The 22,100-nt window shown below is 36.0% G+C and overlaps 1 protein-coding gene and 1 long non-coding RNA gene across 2 annotated transcripts; both read right to left on the bottom strand.

The window, feature by feature from the left end:
* Positions 1-840: 840 nt before the first annotated feature.
* LOC113352952 lies at positions 841-2,442 on the bottom strand. The gene is made up of 2 exons (XR_003361004.1): positions 2,108-2,442; positions 841-1,173 (listed from the first exon to the last, which is right to left on the bottom strand). It is a non-coding gene; the product is annotated as an uncharacterized LOC113352952 (long non-coding RNA).
* A 15,058-nt stretch (positions 2,443-17,500) lies between these two features.
* LOC113350636 lies at positions 17,501-18,019 on the bottom strand. Its single transcript, XM_026594771.1, has one exon. It carries the CDS (start codon positions 18,017-18,019, stop codon positions 17,501-17,503), a length of 519 nt encoding a protein of 172 aa, XP_026450556.1.
* Between the last annotated feature and the right edge of the window lie 4,081 nt (positions 18,020-22,100).

Below are 22,100 nucleotides of genomic sequence, written 5' to 3'. Positions count from 1 at the left end.
GTCCTTGGCACAAGTAAGATCAGAAGCATGTGCGTCCTTCATATGATCAAGCGGTTAGATACGGCTATACCTTATGAAGGTGTATTTTGTGGTTTTCTAAACCAGAGGAATCGTCAATTGGATTTAATAAAAGTAATGGGATAGTTTGGTAGGTTATGCCAACTACTGTGTGCAAAGTAAAAGGTATCTACTCGAAGATGGTGAAATTTAGATGAGGGGAAAAAGTGTTATTTCAAGACCAGCGACAAAAATGGTAATTTCATAACTAGGGATTGAGTTATCATTATGAGCCAATAGTTTTCTTCAAAAGTTCAGTAAATCTAAAATATGAGAGAATCGAACGTGAAAAGGGATCTCTAAAGACAAGTTCTGCAACACCCCAAATTCGGATTATGGATTAAACCAAATTCAAGATGTTACGGGCAGGTATCGAAGCCTAAAATAACATTCACTTAAATTTCAGGCCTTCAATTCCATAACCAGGTCCACTAAGCATTATTTTAAAGCATTTTTAATAATATAACATTTGGAGGTTCAAAAGAAAACAAAATGGAATGACTGTCAAAAAGTACGCAACAAAAGATAGACAAAAACGTCGCAGAATTACATCTTTGGTAGCCTACACTGTCGAGGCTCTACAGACTTCGGCAGAAGTCGGAATTCAGATCTTAACCCCAATTTAGAAAATAAAAATTTGAAGCACATTTTAAAAATTCAGATTCTAAGTTCAAATGGTCGGTCAACAGAACTGCGAACCTACAGTTTTCAGTTTTGAAGTGTCGTACTATAGAAGCCAAATCTCCTAAACGTAAGGTCGAAACACCAAACCCTTTAAACCCATTATAAACAAGATATAGATGAACATTTTCCATAAGAAATCAGGGACTAAACCCCTGCCAAATGATGCCAGTTCTCAAGGGAAAAAGGCTGCAGTAAACTGACAGTGAAACAACATTTTCAACATTCATTTCGATCTAACTCTCAAATGAAAATAAACCTTACTTAAATACTTTCAAATATTAGTAAAGAAACTTCTAAGAAAATAAAACATGCGTTTAAATTTCCAATATCAATTTCAAGTGAACCATCCAAGCAAAATACATAGGAAGTAAGTCAAGAACAACGCACACTTTAAACTGGGAAACTTCTACTTGCTTCCCCCTTCGATAAAATCTGCAAAACGTCAATTGGGGTGAGATGACAACTCAATAGGTTTATGTTCCCATCCTAAAATAGATGTGGAAGAAATCTCAGAAAAATATAAGGGATTAAATGTAATAAAAACAACGATAGAAATTCTAATAGTGAACGATGTATTCAACAAATAAAATTCACAATACCCATGAAGTCTCCGAAAAATCAATTCATTTGGATTTCGGTATATTGAGTCCACAACACGAAAACCTTGGTTCATACACCCACCTATCTTTTCTCGGCTTGGATAGTCGTCATCGATAGTCGGGAAGCTAAGTTTCCATGGGGACCATTACCAATTTCTCTATATCGGGGATCATTACCCAATGTAAGATGGAATTATATTCCAACTAAAGGAAGACATAAACTCAATAATATTTTTTATAAACAACTTGTTTTATCACTATGAGAATGAGTTTCATTCACAATCGAATCCAACTGATTTTTAAATCAAGAGCCATAACAACACAAATTCATTCATAAGAACAATGTAATGTGCACATGGAGTTAACTGTCACTCCATAAAAATCAGAAAACACTCATCCTTGAAATCAACATTTATGGACATAAAGAAACTAGTCATTCATTAATGTAAAATGGCAAGAAAAATAGGTATGTCAACAATGAACTCTACAAATTCGTAGTAACAGAACTAAGGTTCTAATAAGCATTTTTACAAACATCTTATATTCCAAAAGAAATCAGTGAGAACCATCATTTGAAATTAGGTATTTTCTTTTCAAAAACCAAGCATTCCAATTTCATAACTGAAGATAACAAAACAAGTAATTCAATTCGTATGAAGCAATTCAATAACAGCACAAAGATAAATTAGGGAATTCAAATCGTAATTGCGAAGAAATAATATCAAAGTAAAATAAAAATTCTCAAAGAAAATGAGTAGTAAACCTACCTCAATTTTTGACTAATTCTAGCAATTTTTCCTTAGAACTCTTCTCATTCCCTAGATTTAACTCTAGGAAAATTTCTGATATATAACTCTGACGTTTCAATTCCTTCTCAATATTTTCATCTCCTACAGTAATAGAATCCATTCTCCCTAATAAATTTTATGTTCCTAAATTCCCTTGTAAACATTCATTTTTTGTTCTTAACTCACATGTAAACAAGTGATTATTCCCACCCCAGCCTACTATCTCTATAAAGGGTGAAACAAGACTATTTAAATTTTTATACTTTAAAAATGTAACTTGAATTATGAAGTGGCTCTAAGGAAATACCGCTTGTCGACAAACCAAAAATAAGAAATGAATAGTTATCCTAAACGTACAGAAAACATTGCAAGCACAGGACTAAACTTCCCATTTAGTATTAAATCAACGAAAGACAAACAGATTATCTAACTCGGGTTAGAACCCGACTCGAAACACATACAAAATAGGTATATGAAAATGTAAGGTATCACAAGTTCAATCCTCATCTCCAAAAGATAAGCTCGTCTACATAGGATAAAAACTCAACTCTCATGAGAGAGACCCAATCCTTGGTCTTCAATGCACCTACAACCACGATCTCTATTTTACATCCCCGCGACACACTGCTGGTCATGATGTCGTGACTCCTATCACACATCCTCGAGGAGATACTACTGGTCACGTAACATCTGTAGAGCCTAAAAACGTTGTTAGAGCACTGCTCGGTCGAACTCGCAAGCGTTGCTATCTCAAGCTTATTGTCAAGTTTAGTTGCCAAAACTATAAGTCTTGATTTCTAGTCTACTTATAGCTATTTCTCGGATTAGGATAGAATGTGTATTTGAGCATTAGACTTCACGGAGTTTATCAACTGAAGACGAAAAACTACTAAGGGGAGCTTGTGGAACTTCATCAACAAAAGGTATGTGGAGACTTGAACTCATATATCACTCAGAAGTCTGTTTCTATTCTATCTCTTATTGAAACAAAAGTCGTATAGCTGTATGGACTTTATATTATACACATTTGATATTTCGAGCTAAGTTTAACTCGCTTACATATTTCTCGAAATATGTGTTGATAAGATTTCGCTTTAACCAAGTTCATCTTTATTCTTGACGAAAGTCAAAAGATGATCATGTGAAAATCGCCTGGTAACATCTTACATGATTTGTGTGAGACAGTCATTTGATGTAGACTCGGAATGTTTCGTATTGATTTATTGATCACTTGAAAATTGCTTTGAAGCTAATAGTTTGTGTGAGACATCTATTCCCGACTTCCAATTTCAATGATTAAGATGGAGTTTAGGACGATTACCCATTGATTGGATATAAGACAGTATGTGTTCATGTATGCTAACTGTTGCAAGTTATTCAAAGTCCGGGAACCATAAAATGGATACCCGTATGCGTACTGGTTTGATAAGTTGAAGTCCGGGAACTTAGTATGCATACACGTATGTGTACCAGCTTAGAAGTTCAAGTCCGGGAATTCAACTGAGTTTGGTCACGTAAGATAGTATGCGTACGCGTTCGCATACTCGCGAACCCAGACCAAGTCCGGAACTCTAAGTATGCGTACCCGTTTGCATACTTGAGTGGGTTAAGTTCTAAAATCGGTTTTTTCATGAACTAATACATTTATATATTAAGGAATGCAATCTTTTGTAAACCGTGGCTATAATGTTCAGGAATTGATTCAAGTGAATCAAAATCGATTTTGCTTCAATTGTGTCTTGTATACTTCCTATGGGAATGATGCAGGGCATACTACAATTCCAGAAGATTCCGCTTAGAGGTTTGGCTTCCATGGTTTCCTAGTTTCAGTCTTTCTTATTTTTAGGATTCTTTTAGATTTCCTTTTAGTTTTCTGTTTCCTAGTTTAGTTATTCTTCAAGCCTATATAAAGGCTAGATTAAGTCTTGTAAGAGCTATCTATTACTCAATCAAATTATTAAACAAAAAACTTATCTTTCTCTTCTTGCTTGAATTCTCTTCTCTTCTTGCTTATAGCAATCTAGTATTGCTTTCTTTTACCTTGTTCCACATTAGTTGGTATCACCCGCTTAGTTTTAGGTTTTTCATCCTATCACTTGATCCTTTACTTCGCTTCCGCAACACCTTTTCATTCCTTTTAAATACACAAAAAAAAAATAAAAAAATAAAAAAATAATATGACTGCTCAACCAGTTACTCTAGCAGCAATCGAAGCTCTCATCAAATCTCATACCGAGATTTTGGAAAAAAAACATTACTGAAACTCTTGAGAAGTCCATGGAGGAAAAATTAGGGTTAAGAGATAACAAGCTTGAAGCAATGCAGAATCAACTTTTCAAGGTTGCAAAACACATAAATATAGATTTGGATATGCCTGAGCTTGTAGACTTAGAAGAAAAAACTAAAAACGATACACTTCAGTTTTTACAGAATGATGAAGTACCTAAAGATGTATTGCGTACTTTAAACATTAAGAAACCGTATGAAGGGTTCATAGGTCATTCAAAGAAGAAGCTAGTTTCTCCTACACTCGACAGTGATGATGAAGATGAACGTGAGAACGATCTAGAGAAGAATTGGATTGAAGAACGACGTTTAAAAACTGGTCACAACCCTTACAGTTCTTTACCCGAATATAAGCTAAAAGCTGATATTCCCAACTTCTCTGGAAATTTTCGTATTGAAGAACTAACTGATTGGTTCTTTGAGGTAGAAGATTTTTTTGAATTTATGGAAGTCCCTGAAGATTCTAAGGTCAAACTTGTGACTTACAAGCTCAAAGGAGGAGCTGCAGCCTGGTGGGATAAGATCTGTGATGATCGTAGAAACGCTAACAAACCGAAAATACGTGCTTGGACACGTATGAAAACTTTGATCAGGGATAAGTTCTTACCTAGAGACTTTATGCAGCAACTTTTCATCAAATTGCAGAACATTCAGCAGGGGGCACGCACTGTTGAAGAATATGTGTCATATTTTTATAATTTGGTGGCACGAAATCAACTCAAAGAATCTGAAGAACAGTTAGTTGCAAGATTCATTGAGGGGTTGAATAGATTAATACAAAATGGTATGACTCATTCAGTTTTTACTATGGTCGAAGCGGTGCAGTAAGCTATTAAGATAGAAAATCGCCTTCTTCGTTCTTTTAGGACTTATCCATCCAGACAAGGGCGTTATCAAAATAATTCCAGGGGTACCAATTCATCTAAAAACTTTTCTCCAGATACTGTTTTGACTATTCCCAGGCCTCCTTATGATGATGTTAGCCATTCACATCGACAACCTAGCCATATTGTGCCTTATACTCCACCTCTGGCTACACCTATCTTAGCCAATCCAGTTGATCTTCAGCCGGGTCAGCAGTCTCACTCTCTGCAACCAACTCCTCCTACTACAGGGAATCGGTTTCATAACAGGCAACAAAAATTTCCACCGCAACAGAGAACTACTAATACTTATGCAAAATTTCGTGGAGATAAGTGCAATAAATGCCAGCAATCGGGGCACACGTTTAGTGATTGTCGGAAATTCAATGCTTTGATTGGTGAACCTCAGTTAATTAATGAAGTCACTGGTGTGCTTAATGAGTTCGAAGATGAATACTCACCTGGTGATGACGATGAGTTTGTTGGGATGATTCGTCCATTATTTCTTACTCAACAATGCAAGTCTCAGAGACACAGTATCTTTAAATCCAGATGTTATATTGGGGGTAAAATCTGCAAGATGATAATTGATAGTGGCAGTGTGGATAATTATATTGCTGATCACGTAGTTAAGAAGCTTGAACTACCAGTAACTTCTCATCCAGAACCTTACACTGTAGGATGGGTTAATGCCTCTAGCACACAGAAGATTACTCTTCAGTGTTATGTGTCATTCTCTTTTGAGGGTTATGAAGACACAGTTCTATATGATGTCATTAATATGACGGCAACCCATCTTCTTCTTGGAAGACCTTGGCAATACGATCTTCACGCGGTTCACAATGGATTCGAGAATACTTACACTTTTGTTCATAATGGGAAAACCAAGTTTCTTAGTCCATCCAATTCCACTTCAAACTCTTGTGCGCAGACTGATGCTGTCGTAGCCACTGTTATTCGTTCTTTGCACCCACAACATTCTTTACATTCCCATGAAGATTCTAAGCCTATGATTGAGTTGCCTGCAAAGGTGAAGCCCTTATTATTTCAATATAATGTTTTATTTCCAGATGAACTACCAACTGCATTACCTCCTTTACGGAATATTCAACACTGCATCGATTTTATTCCTGGAGCCTCTTTACCAAACCAAGCACACTATCGCTTGAGTCCTACTGAGCATGAGATACTACAGGGACAGGTAAATGATTTGCTTACAAAGGGTTTGATACGACCTAGCAACAGTCCTTGTGCCAGTCCTGCCTTCTTGGTTAGTAAAAAAGACAATGGATGGAGGATGTGTATCGATTGCAGAGCATTAAATCGCATCACCATTCCTTATATATTTCTGATCCCGCGTATTGATGATATGATTGATTTACTGTCGGGCTCTATTATTTTTACTAAGTTGGACTTACGCAGTGGTTACCACCAAATACGCATTCGAGGTGGAGATGAGTGGAAAACAGCATTCAAGACACGTGAAGGTTTATATGAATGGCTGGTCATGCCATTTGGGTTATCTAATGCACCTAGTACTTTTATGCGACTTATGAATCAGGTTCTCCAACCCTTTCTCAGTAAATTTGTTATTGTCTATTTTGATGACATACTAATTTTTAGTCGCAGTGAGCCAGAACACCTCCAACATCTTTCACAAGTGTTTCAAGTTCTTGCTGACAACTCTTTATATGTTAATTTGAAGAAGTGTACCTTCATGGCTTCTTCAGTAACATTTTTGGGATATGTGATTTCTACTGATGGTATTCATGTCGATCCTTCTAAAGTTCAATCAATTGAAGATTGGCCAGTTCCTACTTCTATTCGTGATGTTCGTAGTTTTCATGGTTTGGCTTCTTTCTATCGAAGATTTGTGAAGAACTTTAGCTCTATTTCTGCACCTTTGACTGACTGTCTCAAGAAGGAGAAGTTTGAGTGGACGGAAGCAATGGATAAAAGCTTTATTCTTCTTAAATAAAAGCTTTGTACGACACCAATTCTTGCACTTCCGAATTTCAACAAGCCTTTTGAAATAGATTGTGATGCATCTGTTGTTGGTATTGGTGCAGTATTATCACAGGAGGGTCATGCAATTGCATATTACAGTGAGAAGAATTCAGATGCACAAAAGAAATGGTCTACATATAAATTAGAGTTATTGGCTCTTGTTCAATCTCTTAAGCAGTGGCATACTTATCTTATACATAGGTAATTTGTTGTCAACACTGACAACCATGCTTTGAAGTTTTTGAATACTTATGCTAAAGTTAACAGAATGCATGATCGATGGCTTTCCACACTCAACAAATACACTTTCTCCGTGAGACATAACAGTGGTAAATTGAATCAAGTTGCTGATGCCTTAAGTAGAAGAAGTCATCTATTAACAACAATTCGTAATGAGAGTTATGCATTTGACTATATCAAAGACATTTATCCAGAAGATGAAGATTTTAGCAAACTATGGGATCAATGCAGTTCTCAAACTCATGGGGTTGATGATTTTCTTATACAAGAAGGTTTTCTTTTTAAAGGGAATCGATTATGTATTCCTCAAGGGTCTTTACGTTTACATCTTATGCGAGAATTACATGGCAGTGGTCTTGGTGGTCATTTTGGGAGAGATAAAACCATTTCCCTGATTGAAGAAAGATATTTCTGGCCATCTTTGAAACATGATGTACAAAAGTTCGTACAAAAATGCATGGTCTGTCAGAGAGCAAAAGGTACAATTCAAAATACCGGGTTGTATACTCCTTTACCAGTTCCTGATGCACCTTGGGTTGATATAAGTATGGATTTTATACTTGGTTTACCTCGTACTGCTAGAGGTAATGATTCTGTTATGGTTGTAGTTGATCGTTACTCTAAAATGGCTCACTTCGTAGCTTGTAAGAAATCAACTGACGCTTCTAATGTTGCTTCTTTGTTCTTTAAAGAAGTAGTAAGATTGCATGGGGTTCCAAAGTCTATCACTTCTGACAGAGATACAAAATTTTTGAGTTATTTCTGGAAAAGTTTATGGATGCGCTTAGGCACAGTTTTACAATTCAGCACAACTTCACATCCGCAAACTGATGGACGGACTGAGGTTGTTAATAGATCACTTGGGAATTTGATTAGAGCTAAGTGCCTGGATAATAGTAAGCAGTGGGATGTGTTATTGCCACATATGGAATTCGCTTTCAACACTTCTGTGAATCGTTCTACTGGGAAAACTCCATTTGAGATTGTGTACTCTAAATTACCTAATCATACTCTTGATTTGGTAGCCTTACCCACTACACAGAGTACAAACACTGCAGCCGACTCTTTTGTAGACAAAGCAACTGAATTACATAATGAAGTAAAATCTAAACTGGAGAAGTCCAATCCTAAATATAAATAGGATGCTGATAAACACAAGAGGTTTAAAACCTTCAAGGAAGGGGAGCTCGTGATGATACATCTAAGAAAAGAGAGATTTCCAGTGGGTACTTATAACAAAACCAAGATGAAGAAATATGGTCCTTTCAAGGTTTTAAAGAAGATCAATGATAATGCTTATGTTATTGATCTACCAAATGATTGGAATATCTCCAACACATTTAATGTTCAAGAGATTTTTACGTTTCATAGTGACAATGAACTTCTGGTTTGTTTGGACAACTCGAGGACGAGCTTTACTCTAGAAGGGGGGACTGATGCAGGGCATACTACAATTCCATAAGATTCCGCTTAGAGGTTTGGCTTCCATGGTTTCCTAGTTTCAGTCTTTCTTATTTTTAGGATTCTTTTAGATTTCCTTTTAGTTTTCTGTTTCCTAGTTTAGTTATTCTTCAAGCCTATATAAAGGCTAGATTAAGTCTTGTAAGAGCTATCTATTACTCAATCAAATTATTAAACACAAAACTTATCTTTCTCTTCTTGCTTATAGCAATCTAGTATTTCTTTCTTTTACCTTGTTCCACATTAGAGAATATAAACAATTGAACAACTCCATAAATAGTTTCGTTAGAGTCATTTGAACTAGTTGTGATTAAGATGAACAAGGTTGGTATGAAAGTGTTCATATGGCTAACTTCGGTTAATTATTGTTGAGCCAACTATGTGCACACGTTTGGGTACGGTTACTCATACCTAGATGAAGTCACATTTCATTTGTGTATAACAAGCTAAGTTTGATCTAACGGTTGAAAGATATTAGCTTGACTCTAATCAGGTTTTCATCTAACGGTGAATATTGAATGCATTGTTACCAAGTGTTAGAGCACTTCTCGGTTGAACCAACCAAGCGTTGGTATGTCAAGATTGGTTGTCATATTTAGTTCCAAAACTTGAGTCAGTATTATGTAAACTACAGTCAACTTCGATAGGTTAGACTAGAAATGATAGAAGTTTTGTGCTCCAGTTACTCACAAAGATCTGAAGATGGATTGAAAACAACAAAGACATTATCCTTCAACTTGAGGTTAGTAACTATGACTTGACTTGTTTCATATCTATCTTGTGTCTTTCAAGTCATGTATATTGAAAACAAAACTGCAAAGCATGATTATACTCTAGTTAGACATAGTATTAAGGAATACAATACGAGGTTTATTGCTTAACCATTAAACTTTGTAGATAAGACATCGCTATATATAATCGGTTGAATGCTACTGTGGTTATGTATGAGTATAAGGTGAGGATTTCATCCTAGGAAACAATGTTCTACATGTGTTTTAAGGAAGTAAGTTCATAAACTTGTTTATGAATCGAAAAGGAAATTACCAGGTGTTATTGGGATTGTTATTTTTTGCATATCTTGTGAATATCCAATATGTGTGATTTAGTATAACCGCTCACGACTTGTTTGTGTTCTTGGTAAAACTATTCACAAAGGCCTGACTTATGTATTGGTATGACTTTTATTAGTGAAACCGATCTTAAGTAATCATCTGAGATGGTATGATCGAGTTTGTGATTTGTGTATGACCGACTCTGGGTAAAGGATAACCGATCCTAGTAAGAGGTGTAGCACATCACAAAGGGGAATCGATACTTGTATGAGGTACAACAAAGGGGAACCGATCCTATGAACATGTGCAACACGTTTTTAGGCGAAGGGGAACCTATCCTATGGACATGTGAAACACATACAAGTTAGATACCATAAATATGTGGGGAACCGATCCTATGGAAATGTGCAACAAGGGGGAACCGATCCTTTGAACATGTGCAGTCGGCCACAAAAAGTCTCAATCAAATCCGAGCACGTTTTGTGTTTTTAACACAAAAAATTATCCAAAAATATCTTTCCGAATTTTCTATTATTCTATAAATATTAGAGATATCGAAAATATATTTGGTTAATGTGTAAGGAAGTCTGCAATATTGTTTATCATTAATTGTTCAAAGATATTCCTTAATAGCTAAGGAAAGATAATCCCAGGATCGAAACATAAGTAAGTTAAGAATCTTTTAATTAAGGTTATTAATTTCATTTTATAGGGAAATACAAGAATTAGTAATGTGCGTTTACTAATTAGATTTTCCGAGAGATTTCGATCATTATTTTGGACAGAGTATTTCCAGGAATTATGGAAACCGAATTTGTGCTTTAATGAATATCTTGAGAGTTTTTCGGTTTTGGAAATTCCTTGGTGTCCAAACTTCCTTGTCTATAAATACTTGAAGTTTGCCTTTCTAGCAAACTAATCCTTCGTAACAACAAACTTCTTCTTTTGTTGTTGTTACTGGTGTAGCCGCCTATTCGGAGAGGAGAGTAACCTAATTAGGAGAAATCTCTTACGACCGCTCAGTTTAAAGTCTTCTTTGGGATTGAGAAGCTCTATTAGTACCGTTGGTGGGAAACTAGATAATTACGGTTTATCTTTTGTTTTCGATTGATTTGATTGACTAACGGTTGTTGAATCTTTGATTACACCTAGTTTGTTTATTCTTGAGAACCTTCTCTTCTGATATAAGGTTCACTCAAACTAGATCAAGGATTTAACGTTTCTACGGATCTAAGTTTTTCTAGATCCGTAAGATAGATTCATTGATTTTCCATTGTTAACAGACTCCGCTCCGTGCGACAAATCAATAAGGAATCAAGTATTTTTTGCAGGTTGTTACTTTGAAGATTAAATAAAAGATTGAATACTTTGAAGATTTGAAGAAGAAGTTGTTGTGAATCATTAATAATATATACTAGATCCAGTCCTAAAGAGAACGTCTGTTCTGCTAGGATATTTGGTATCAAATATCTATTGAGAACTTAGGTTCTTCTAGATATTATCAAAACAAGAATACTGTTGAAGCTGAGTAAATAGAATTTTAGTTTACTTAGTATAGTCTACACGAAGTTGCAGGTTTACTTTTTGTAGCGTCTTAATTCATCGAGTATTCATCGAGTATTCAGATCGTTAAAAAAATTCTGGTGTGTGCTTTACTTTATTTCCGCATTATAATTGTTTTTATATTATAATTAAAGTAATTACACTTATATGTTAACTAGGCACTTGATATTTATCTTATAAGGTTTTACTATTATCAAGTGAACACTTTGTTGTTGTATTGTCTCGATTTCATATCCGTAGACGATCACACAAATTGTATTGTATTTCTCCACTTGTATGATATAATCATTCATGTGTTAGGCCAGTCCGGACTAACCCTATTTCAAGTGGACACTGTGTTGAAATATTCCTTGAGTGATTGTTGCTCCAAGAGGTTTATACACAGTAGAGATCGAGTAGGTTGTTATCAAATAAAAAGATTGTGGTGTATTTTCGTACCCTCGTCTTTTCAATTGGTATCAGAGCAGGCAAACACGAAAAGATCTAACAATATGTGTTTGGTGTGATCCAACCTATAAAGTTGTGAATCAAATGATAATTGATCCGGTTAACGTACCTCCAGGGTTTGATGGCTCAAACTATCTATGGTGGAAAATGGCTATGCAGTCTTTTCTTCAAGCTCATGACTTTAAAACTTGGGTTTTAGTTATTGATGGGTATGTACACCCAAAAGTACTGGTCAACAACTCAACCACTGAGTTTAGACTAAAGGAATTGAAAGAATTCATTAATGAAGAAAAATTGCTTTCGAAGCAAAATTCTTATGGATTGAATGCCATTATACATGTTGTAACTCGAGATCTCCATCATCATGTAACCAAGTTTAAAACATCAAAGGAGGCTTGGGATATTCTCAATATCGTTTTTGAAGGGAATTCCTCTGAAAAAGAAGCTAGGATTCAAACCCTATCTTCTAGATGGGAAAATCTTCGTATGGATGAAGAACATACCTCTGATGAGTTTGATCAAAAACTTTCTGAAATAGTGAATGCCTCTTATGCTTTAGGAAAAACTATTTCAGATAAAGATATTGTGTGTAAAATTCTAAGGTCTTTACCACCAAGATACGCATCTAAAAAGCATGCCATCATGGAAGCTAATGATCTTTCCACACTATCTAGAAACGCTCTAGTTGGTAAATTAAAGATCTTTGACCTTGAATACCAATTCAAGAATGAAGAGGGTATTACCTTTAAATATGTAACTAAGACTTGTTCTTCGGATACAAAAACTGAGAATTGCAGTGTTGATACGACTGCACGGCAATTTAGAAAGTTATTAAGACAAAATAAAAGGAGTTCTTCTCCTTCTCAAAAATCACAAAAATGTGTAGAGAATAAAGAACAAAATAATTTTGATAGCTCTAATTGTTCCAAGGATCAAGATAACAAATCTTTTCATGCAACTGTTAAATGCACAGCTGAAAAGGATACTGAAGTAACTTCAGAAACAAAGGCACTTGAATGTGATAGACTTTGTAAAGAGAATGAAAGTCTTAAAAAGGAACTTGATATTCTATATAAGGATATAGAACGTGTAAGCAATGGTCAAACTTATCTTGAAGTCTTGGAAGAATATAGAAAACAAATTGAAAAAGGTGATGATCGAGCAGCCCCATAGCCAAAGACATTCAACTGTGATCTTCGTGAAGAGAATGAAAGATTGAAAAGGGAACTTGATGAATTGGAGAACGATACAGAGATTATTGGTTCTGGTAATTATCTTGAATGCATGAAATGTTACAGAGAGCAAATCGAAGAAGGTCATGATCGAGAAGTGAAGCTACACACAGAGTTGGAGAATCTAAAGAACACCAAGGTAAGTAATTCTACCGAATCTGAAATAGATTATAAAGTTCAAATTGATAAATTTAAGGTTGATTTAGATAATGCTCTCGAAAAAATAAAAACATTGGAAAAAGATAATATGGGTCTAAAAGCGGACTTGAAAAAGTTCGATAGTAGCACAAAACAACTTGACTCAATGTTGAAGTCAAATAGAGTTCCTCGTGACATGCGAGGACTGGGCTACAAAGATAAACAAACTTTTAAGCTAAAAAGGAGACAAAGTTTGTAAAGCCTAAAGACTCTGCTGAAGAAATTGCTTCAAAAGTTGCCACAAAAGATTGCTCTTCCTTAAAAGAAAAATCTGTAGGACCTTCATCTTCAGCAAAATATGGAAAACGTAAATTCCGTCAAAATCTAATACAAGTGGATCCACAACAAGGTAACACTAAGCCTCATATTTCGTATGTTACTAAGCATTGCTCTTATTGTGGGAATAAAGGACATTTGGAAATGGGGTGCAGATTCCGTAAAAGGAATGAGAAAGCCATAGATGCAAGTGTTTCCACAAAATTAGATGATCTCAATAATGCTTCTCGTGCTAAATCAGGACATCATTGTCCTAAAAATGAGCAAAAGAATTATTGTAATGATAGTTCAAAGTTTGCTGGTCAGGCTTCCACAAAGTTTTATCATTATCACTCAAACAATAAAAGAAAAGATAACTTTGTAAAGACCAGATCTGATGTTCCAAATTGGAGAAAGGCTAACTCTCCGAGTTTTCCACATTTCAGTTACCATAATGTTTCATCAAGAGATTCATCTTGGATTTCAGGAAGAAATAATAGGAAGAACAAAGTTGCTCCTATAAAACCCATTTCTAAATGGATTCCAAAGTCTTCTCTAAAGACAACCCAAATAGTTAGAAATAGCAATAGCACGAGAAATTCTATCACCTCCAATATAAAACTTGCTCTTTTCATAGTTTACGCACTGGCCAGACGCATGTTCATACAAAACAAGCATATTCTTCAAAATTTGCAAACTATGAAGATTACCTTTGCAGAATATAAGGATATCATCCGCAAAAAGCAAGTGTGTAGGCGCCACACCTTTTTTACTAACCATAACATTCATACTATGATTTGCAAACAACTTTGAAAGATTGCGACTTAAAACATCTTCAATAAGAACAAAGATCAAAGGTGAGAGAGGATCACCCTGACGCAGACCTCTAGTAATACTGAAATAACCTTCAGGGCAGCCATTAATCATAACAGAAATCCGAGCTGAGCTAAGGATATTAAGAACCCACATGCACCAAGAATCAGAAAAGCCATATTGACGAAAAACTTCAGCTATGAAATCCCAACTTACTGTATCAAAAGCTTGAGCAATATCCAGTTTGAGGCCAACATTTCCATGCTTCCTTTCCGTATTGATCTCATTGATCAATTCAGACGCCAAAGCTATATTATCATGTATGTTTCTACCCTTCATAAACGCCACTTGCTACTCAGAGATCATCTTATTTAGCACAGTACCAAGCCTGGTAGCCATAATCTTAGTAATGATCTTGAAGAAAAAATTACTCAAGCCAACTGGCCTATAATCTTTAATAGCATCAGATTTGTTATTTTTTGGAATAAGAACAATAAAACTAGAATTAATGCCATTGGGAATTTTACGCATAGACCAACAGTTTGCAATGGCATTAAAGAGATCTCTAGAAATAATGTCCCAACACTGTCTATAGAAAACCTGTGAAGCCATCTGGGCCAGGCGCAGAATCAGCTCCCAAGTCAAAAACCGTCACTCTAACTTCCTCCAAAGATGGAATAACATCCATATAAGCACTCTCAGCAACTGAAATGCTCTCATGTTCAATACCAAATAAAACTGGATCAATATTAACGTCACCACCATTGAATTTGGCCTGATAATGATTAACAATCAAATCTTTTATCTCATCATGCAAAAACAAAGTAGTATCGTTAGAAACCTTAAGCTCTGAGATGGTATTTTGACTTCTCCTCATGCGGATGCTATTATGAAAGAAACGAGTATTTTGGTCACCATCTTCCAACCAAGTTACTCTCGACTTCATCTTAAGCATAATTGCCAACTCCGTTCTCACATCATCAACAGCCTTTTTGGCATCCACAACTTTTACAAATTGAAACTCATCAGCCGGATCATAATCAAGAATATCATTCTCAGTTTCAAGGTTCAATTCAGCCTGCTTCAAGCGAAGTTGCACATCTCCAAAAATAGTTCTGTTCCAAATCTTCAACACCTCCTTTAATCTCTTCAGCTTAGAAGTAAAAACAAAAGGGGGAGCACCATTAAGATCCAAATTCCAGTTCTCATTAACCAACTGCATAAAACCTGGATGAGAAAGCCACATCTTCTAAATTCGAAAAGGAACTCTAGCCGACCTTGGATTTTCAAAAGCAAACCCAAAAAGGGGGGAATGATCTGAACAAACTCTAGGCAAGGCCTTGTATCTCCAGTTCGCATACTTATAGCACCAAGCATCATTAACAACCGCTTTATCATGTTTTGAGACAATTCTTTGAGATCCACTTCTACAATTAGACCAAGTATATTTTTTACCAATAGCATCAGCCTCAACCAAACCATTGTCAGAAATCCAGCTACGAAACTCATTCATATAAACCTCTTTGATCGGCCTTCCACCCTTCTTTTCCTCCAAGCGTAAAACGTAATTAAAATTTCCCAACACCAACCAAGGAATAAATATAAAACCTAAATCCAATTGACGCCAAAGTATCTTTCTTACCACCGGATTATAAGAAGCATGAACAGCCGTAATGAAATCCCCCGTAAAAATTCACAGTAATTTCTTGCTTTGAAGTAGATAAAATATCAGGCCTTAATAGAGTATTCCTCCATAAAATCCAAATATTACCTTTCTCTCCATCAACCTCATTTGTAATAACATCTTCAGAAAAATCAACCAATTTAAGTGACATAACAAAACGTACATTGCAGAAAACATGCGGCTCTGCAATGCAAATTACGTCAGGTTTGTGCAAGAAAATAAGCTCCTGCAACTTGGCTCTTGAACCATCCTTAGCCAAGCCTTGAGCGTTCCAATAAAAAACACGCATTAATTAACCATGCTCCTTGAAGGGATTGCTGAACCCTTATCATCCTCTTTGCGTGTCTGACTTCGACCTCTTCTAACAACTTGGCCATCATCCTCAATTGGCTTGGCACCAGGTTTGCTTTTCTTTTTTGGCGCGGTTTTAACAGCGCCCTTCTTAGCCAAATTATCCAACTTCTTCTTATCAGCTAACTCCCTTTTAAGTTTATCTTCCTCATCTTTAGCGGCACTCCATTCCAGTTTTTCAGCCTCAGTCTCTACGTTGCGAGCAGATTGCAAAGAATCTGGCGGCTTTTCCTTAATAGGCAATGCATCAGCTTCAATGCTTTCTTCTTCATCTTCACTATCTTCAATACCAGTTTCAAAAATATTAGAAGTCTCAAGAACTTCGTCAGTTCCAACTGGAGAGGATCTTCTAGCCGTTCTAGTTGGAGAACTAAAACCATCATCAATTTTTTCCAAAACAATATTAGATTGCAGCTCATCTGTAACTAAGAGTGAGTCTTGAATTTGTTGCGTTTGTGAAACATCTTGTTGAGCAACTTCTTGTTGTTGTTTCTTTAAGTCCAAAATACCATCTTCTTCTTGAGCACTCTTCTCTTCCTCTTGCTTCTTCTTTGCCATAAGCAATTGTCTAGTATTTTGCAATTTAGCCAATAGAGCATCTTGTTCTATTTTTGCAAGAGCTGCAGCTTTAGCCATATCATCAGCTATCTTTTTTTGTTCATCATAGACTTTGTAAAGTTCTTTTCCTCCTTTTCAAGGTCCAAAGAGATTGTAGCAGCATCATCAGCAAGGTAACGCAAAGGCACTGAACCAGCTGTAAGATTAGTGCTAGCGGATTCAGGCAAGGCATGCGGAATGTCTGCAATATTGCCATCTCCAGCAATACTCGAAGATGGACTAGGAATCAGAGTACGACGCCCAGTATGTCTAACTCCTCCAATACATAACCCATGATTGTTATCCTTGGGATCCAATGATTGTTATCCTCCTCCTCTAGTGTATGCCGGCGGTGGAGGCTTATCTTTTGGCTTAACATATTTTTCCTTCTTCCAATAATCCTTCAGTTCATCCATTTCAGCCTTGAGAGCCGCACGTTTCAAAGCATCCTCCTCAGCATCATGCAACTTCTCCAAATCTTTATACTTAGCCGGTCTGCATTGGGATAAAGTGTGACCAACTGATTTACAATGATCACAAAATTCTGGCTTATTCAAAAAATCATAATCAAGATGAAAACCCTCCGGACAATCTTCATCATCAATGACAAGCTTAGGCAAAGGTTTTGAAAAATCTATATTCACAAGTATCGCAGAAAAATAACCATATTCTACTTTTAATGTTCTCGGATCAACAGCCACAGGCTTGCCAAGGCCACGAGCTATTCGAAATAATATTTCCTCCTCCCAATATTCAAAGTGAAGATATGGAAAACGCACCCAAACTGTTGCCCTTGAGTTTTTTTCCGATTCAGGATCAAACTTAGGTGTCCATGGAAGCATCTTTAATTGTTGTTCCTTAACTTTCCACGGACCTTCATAGCTGACTCTTTTATGATCAACCTCATTGTTAAGCTTAATGACAAAATAACCTTTCACTCACGGAATAAACTGGACTTGGCCTGTTAATTTCCAATGATCGCATAAAATGCGCTTAACATCTTCAAACTTAGCACCTAGGGTTTTAAAATCAAAACGGCCTACAATACTGAATTTCCATACTTCTTTGGAACGTCGAATGACATCCTTAGGAATTGTGATCACAATCTCCCCTGTAGAGGCTCGAACCGGAGGATGTGACAAAGAGTCCGCATCAGTATTGGACATAACAATTGATTTCTTCTTAACTATATTTGCATACGAACTACTCCCATCTTTGGAATTGTCCGCGCCATGATTAGGGTTACCTTTTTTTGGAACGTAAGTAAATCTTGGCCTTGAACGTGATCGATTCCTATTTTGAGCACGATCATGGCGTTGCTGATTTGGATGGTTGCCCAGATCAGGCGGAATTGATTGATTCAGCGCCATCGACGCCAAATCTTAGCACAAAGAACGCAAGGAGAAAAAAGGAGAGAAAAACCGGAGCTAGTCCGACCAAACCCTAGGTTTTTTTTTTTTTTTTTAATTAAATACTAATACCCATTTAACTTCCTAGTCACTCCAGAGTGTTTACTTACTCTCTTATCTTTTTATGTACAAGTTTTTTAATATATTTTCATCTAAAGTTCTTCCTTGTTGTGTTGACATGTTGGAACTATTTGGCTTGATATAGGTGGTCAGGATGTTATTCAGTACATGTGCAGGGAGGCACCAAAAGCAGTCATAGAACTAGAAAATTAAGGATTACCATTTTCCTTTCCCGAACTAAAGAAGGAAAAATTTATCAGCGTGCTTTTGGTGGTCAAAGCCCTGGACTACGAGAAAGGTATTTTATGGTGCATGCTTTTTTTCTTCATATGATGTCTTAAATCATTCATTTAAGCTTTTCTGAACCTGTGTCTGACCGGCCATGCTTTGTTGTACACTCAGTATGGTCAGAAAATGAAACACAACACGAAGTTCTTTGTGGAATACTTAGCGTTGGATCTCATCATGGTCAATAGTGGTAAGGCAACTGCATCCATTTTCTACTGCTTGTAAAGGTTGACGTGGGTTTACGCTTGTTATTGGAAGCTCTTAAAGTTATCAGATAGTCGACATCCTTGTGCAATATCTGGTCAAAACCTCTCTACCACCTTGATAAGCCCAAATTCCTGCATGTTAAAACATGGAGTCCATGAGAACTGAATTATAAACATGGGTAACAACCAAATAATACATTTACGTAAAAAATGTCGATGCTTATCTAGATATATTTTAGTAGTATGTAATAGATCTATGCAAGACCTGCAGAATTTGTTTGCATCACATTATGTCCACCTTTGAGTTTTTTATTATGTGTAGGGATATTGATGATTCATTAAAGTAGTATTTCTCAACATTTGCACTTCATTTTCTATACTGCCAGTTTGCTGGCAATTGATAGTATCTTGATGTGGATTATACTTGAGTGTTTTCTAGTTCATTTATAATGTCTTTTCTTTTAGAATCATGTCTTTTCTTTTAGAATCATGTCTTTTCTTTTAGTTTACTCTTATATGCATCTGATTTATAATTATGCTAGTAATTTCTCAGCAAATGTTAGCCCACTTGTTAATGCTATCCATCTTTCGGGATCTTCATTTTGTCATGTTTTTAGAGATTCAGGGTGTGATTCGATGTTTTGGTCTGCAGAAATCCATAAGTTATAGTGTGTTTATCTAATGCATCTCTTTATATCTCAGGTTGTTTGTGGTTTAGCTGATATATCAAAGGATCCCATCATGGGCATAGTTGGAGGAGATGATGATAATCAGTCGGAAGTCCTACAGAACATCGAAGAATTTTAACAAAAAAAAACTAAGTATTGTAGTTGAAGGACCGGACTCCTCTTTTACTTCGTATATGTAGTATCTATTAGACTATTTAAGATTGGATACATTTTTATTGGTTGTCATAGGTGTACAGTTATGCATTTTATATACTAAGTTCTTATTACATGACAGGTTATAAGCTAGTAATAAGAGCATAAGCTATCAATTCTTATTAATTTGATTTCCAAATGAACAGGGACAACTTCATGTTACAGGGAACTTTATTTTTGAAGTGGTATGATACAGAATTCCTTGGTTTCCTGAGGACATCCAATGTGAAAGTTCTTTTTACTTCAAATCATCATTTTGTAAGATTACTTTGGTATGATACAGAATTCATAGATATACAATCCTTCATTTGATTATTGTGTTCATTGTGCAGGTTCTCTTGGGTATCACAGATTCTGAGATACGATTTCTGGATAAAATTGAGGATGTAGAATATGAGAAGCGCACTGTTCTCTGATAGTAAGTTCTCTCTAATCATTGTTCCATTTTTTTCAGTTTCTTATGTCTTAAACAAAAAATCTTTACCTTGTTTATGGTGCAGTTAATGTTTCGTATCTATTAAAAATGTTCTCAGCTTGTTTTTTTCCCTTTGGCAGTTAGTTTTTATCATTCTTTTCTACTTCAGTGGAGTTTGAATTTGTTTTTCTTCGTAATGATGGATGTGTCATGGATTGTATCTCATGAATGGATAATTTTTGTGTAGGTTCTCTTGGGTATCACAAATTCTGAGTTAGGTCTTCTAGATAAAGTTGAGGATACAAAATATGAGAAGAGAACTGTTAATGCTTCTTTGTAGTAAGTACGATTTAATCACTGTTGCATTTTTTCAGTTTTGTATGTCTTAGACAAAACCTTCAAGTATTTCTTAGGAAATGAGAATAAAACAACTTAGGAAATGACTATGTTTAGTTAGTTACATATCCTTTCTCATTCTTTATAAACTGCAGAGTGTATGTGTTGTAGAGAATTCTTGTATGTTGTAAATGTTTTGTTGAAAAGCTTGCAACTGAACTCTGTTTTAGAAACTAGGTACTGTTGCAGGTACCCTAATTTTAACCAGGTCAAAATCGACTTGGAACAAATTTTTGGTGCTACAAAAATTTCGAAACGGTTGCACCCTGTTGCTAATTTTATACCGGAACTATCATAGCCGGATCGGATAACATTTTCCGTTCTTTAAAAAAGCTGGGTAAAATTTTCGTAACTGTGTGAAGCTGTTGCTACAAATCATACAGTTTTAAGAGTTGCAACAGTTGACAACTGTTACGACATCAGCTGGTCGCAACAGTTTCGTAACTGTTACTAATTTTTGGTGTCAACAGATTAAAACTGTTGCAACCGAAAATTTGCACAGGCTACGTAGCCGTTGCAAAACAGCAACATCGACTTTCGTAACGGAGCCAAACTGTTGCGACCCCGTTGCAACTGTTAGTTACTGTTGCTAAACGGTAAAATTGGTGTAGTGTGTGTATTATGTTGTATATTCTATTTGTAAACCAAATGACTATGGTATATATATCAATTGAGAGGAGTTCTTGTATATTTATATTTTGAGCGGGACTAGTTTTGGGTTAAGTTTTGTAGCAGATTTCTTAATTGAATGCTTAAATATATGAGTTACATCTTTGGTGCCTCTTATTTAGTTAATCTCGTGGATTAGTCAGCTGCTAGCTTAGAAGGCGCTACATGCCTATTCCTGAAGAGAGGGAGAATTGCTCCGCACGGCACAGAAAACAATCTTTATCTTCACCGACCTGAGATTAGAGAATTTTCAACTATAAATAAGTCCTCTATTTTTCCAAGTTACGGGTATCTTTCTCATAACCTCTCAGAGCAATAACTTGTTCTCTCATTTCTCTCATCATTTGCTTCCCTCACTAAGACCGGCCCTAAACCTCCATCCATGTGACTGAAGCAGCCTTTGAATGGCCACTGTGCGTGGTTTAGGCGAAGACTATTTGTGCCCAACCTCCCGAAACTCACTTTCAAAACCCAAGAATCCCATCTCTAGCCTCTCACCGATTTTAGGTAACTACAGGTATGTGGAGACTTGAACTCATCTATCACTCAGAAGTTTATTTCTATTTTATCTCCTATTGAGACAAAAGTCGTATAGCTAT

This window comes from Papaver somniferum, chromosome 2 (assembly GCF_003573695.1).
Source record: "Papaver somniferum cultivar HN1 chromosome 2, ASM357369v1, whole genome shotgun sequence".
In the NCBI taxonomy this organism is placed as follows: Eukaryota; Viridiplantae; Streptophyta; class Magnoliopsida; order Ranunculales; family Papaveraceae; genus Papaver; species Papaver somniferum.
Note: the sequence above shows the minus strand (reverse complement) of the source record. Positions and strands in the feature narration are given on the sequence as shown.

What these genes read in the sequence shown, in the direction of transcription:
- LOC113350636 (XM_026594771.1), bottom strand. Translation starts at nt 18,019, where the DNA reads ATGCTTCCATGGACACCTAAGTTTGATCCTGAATCGGAAAAAAACTCA.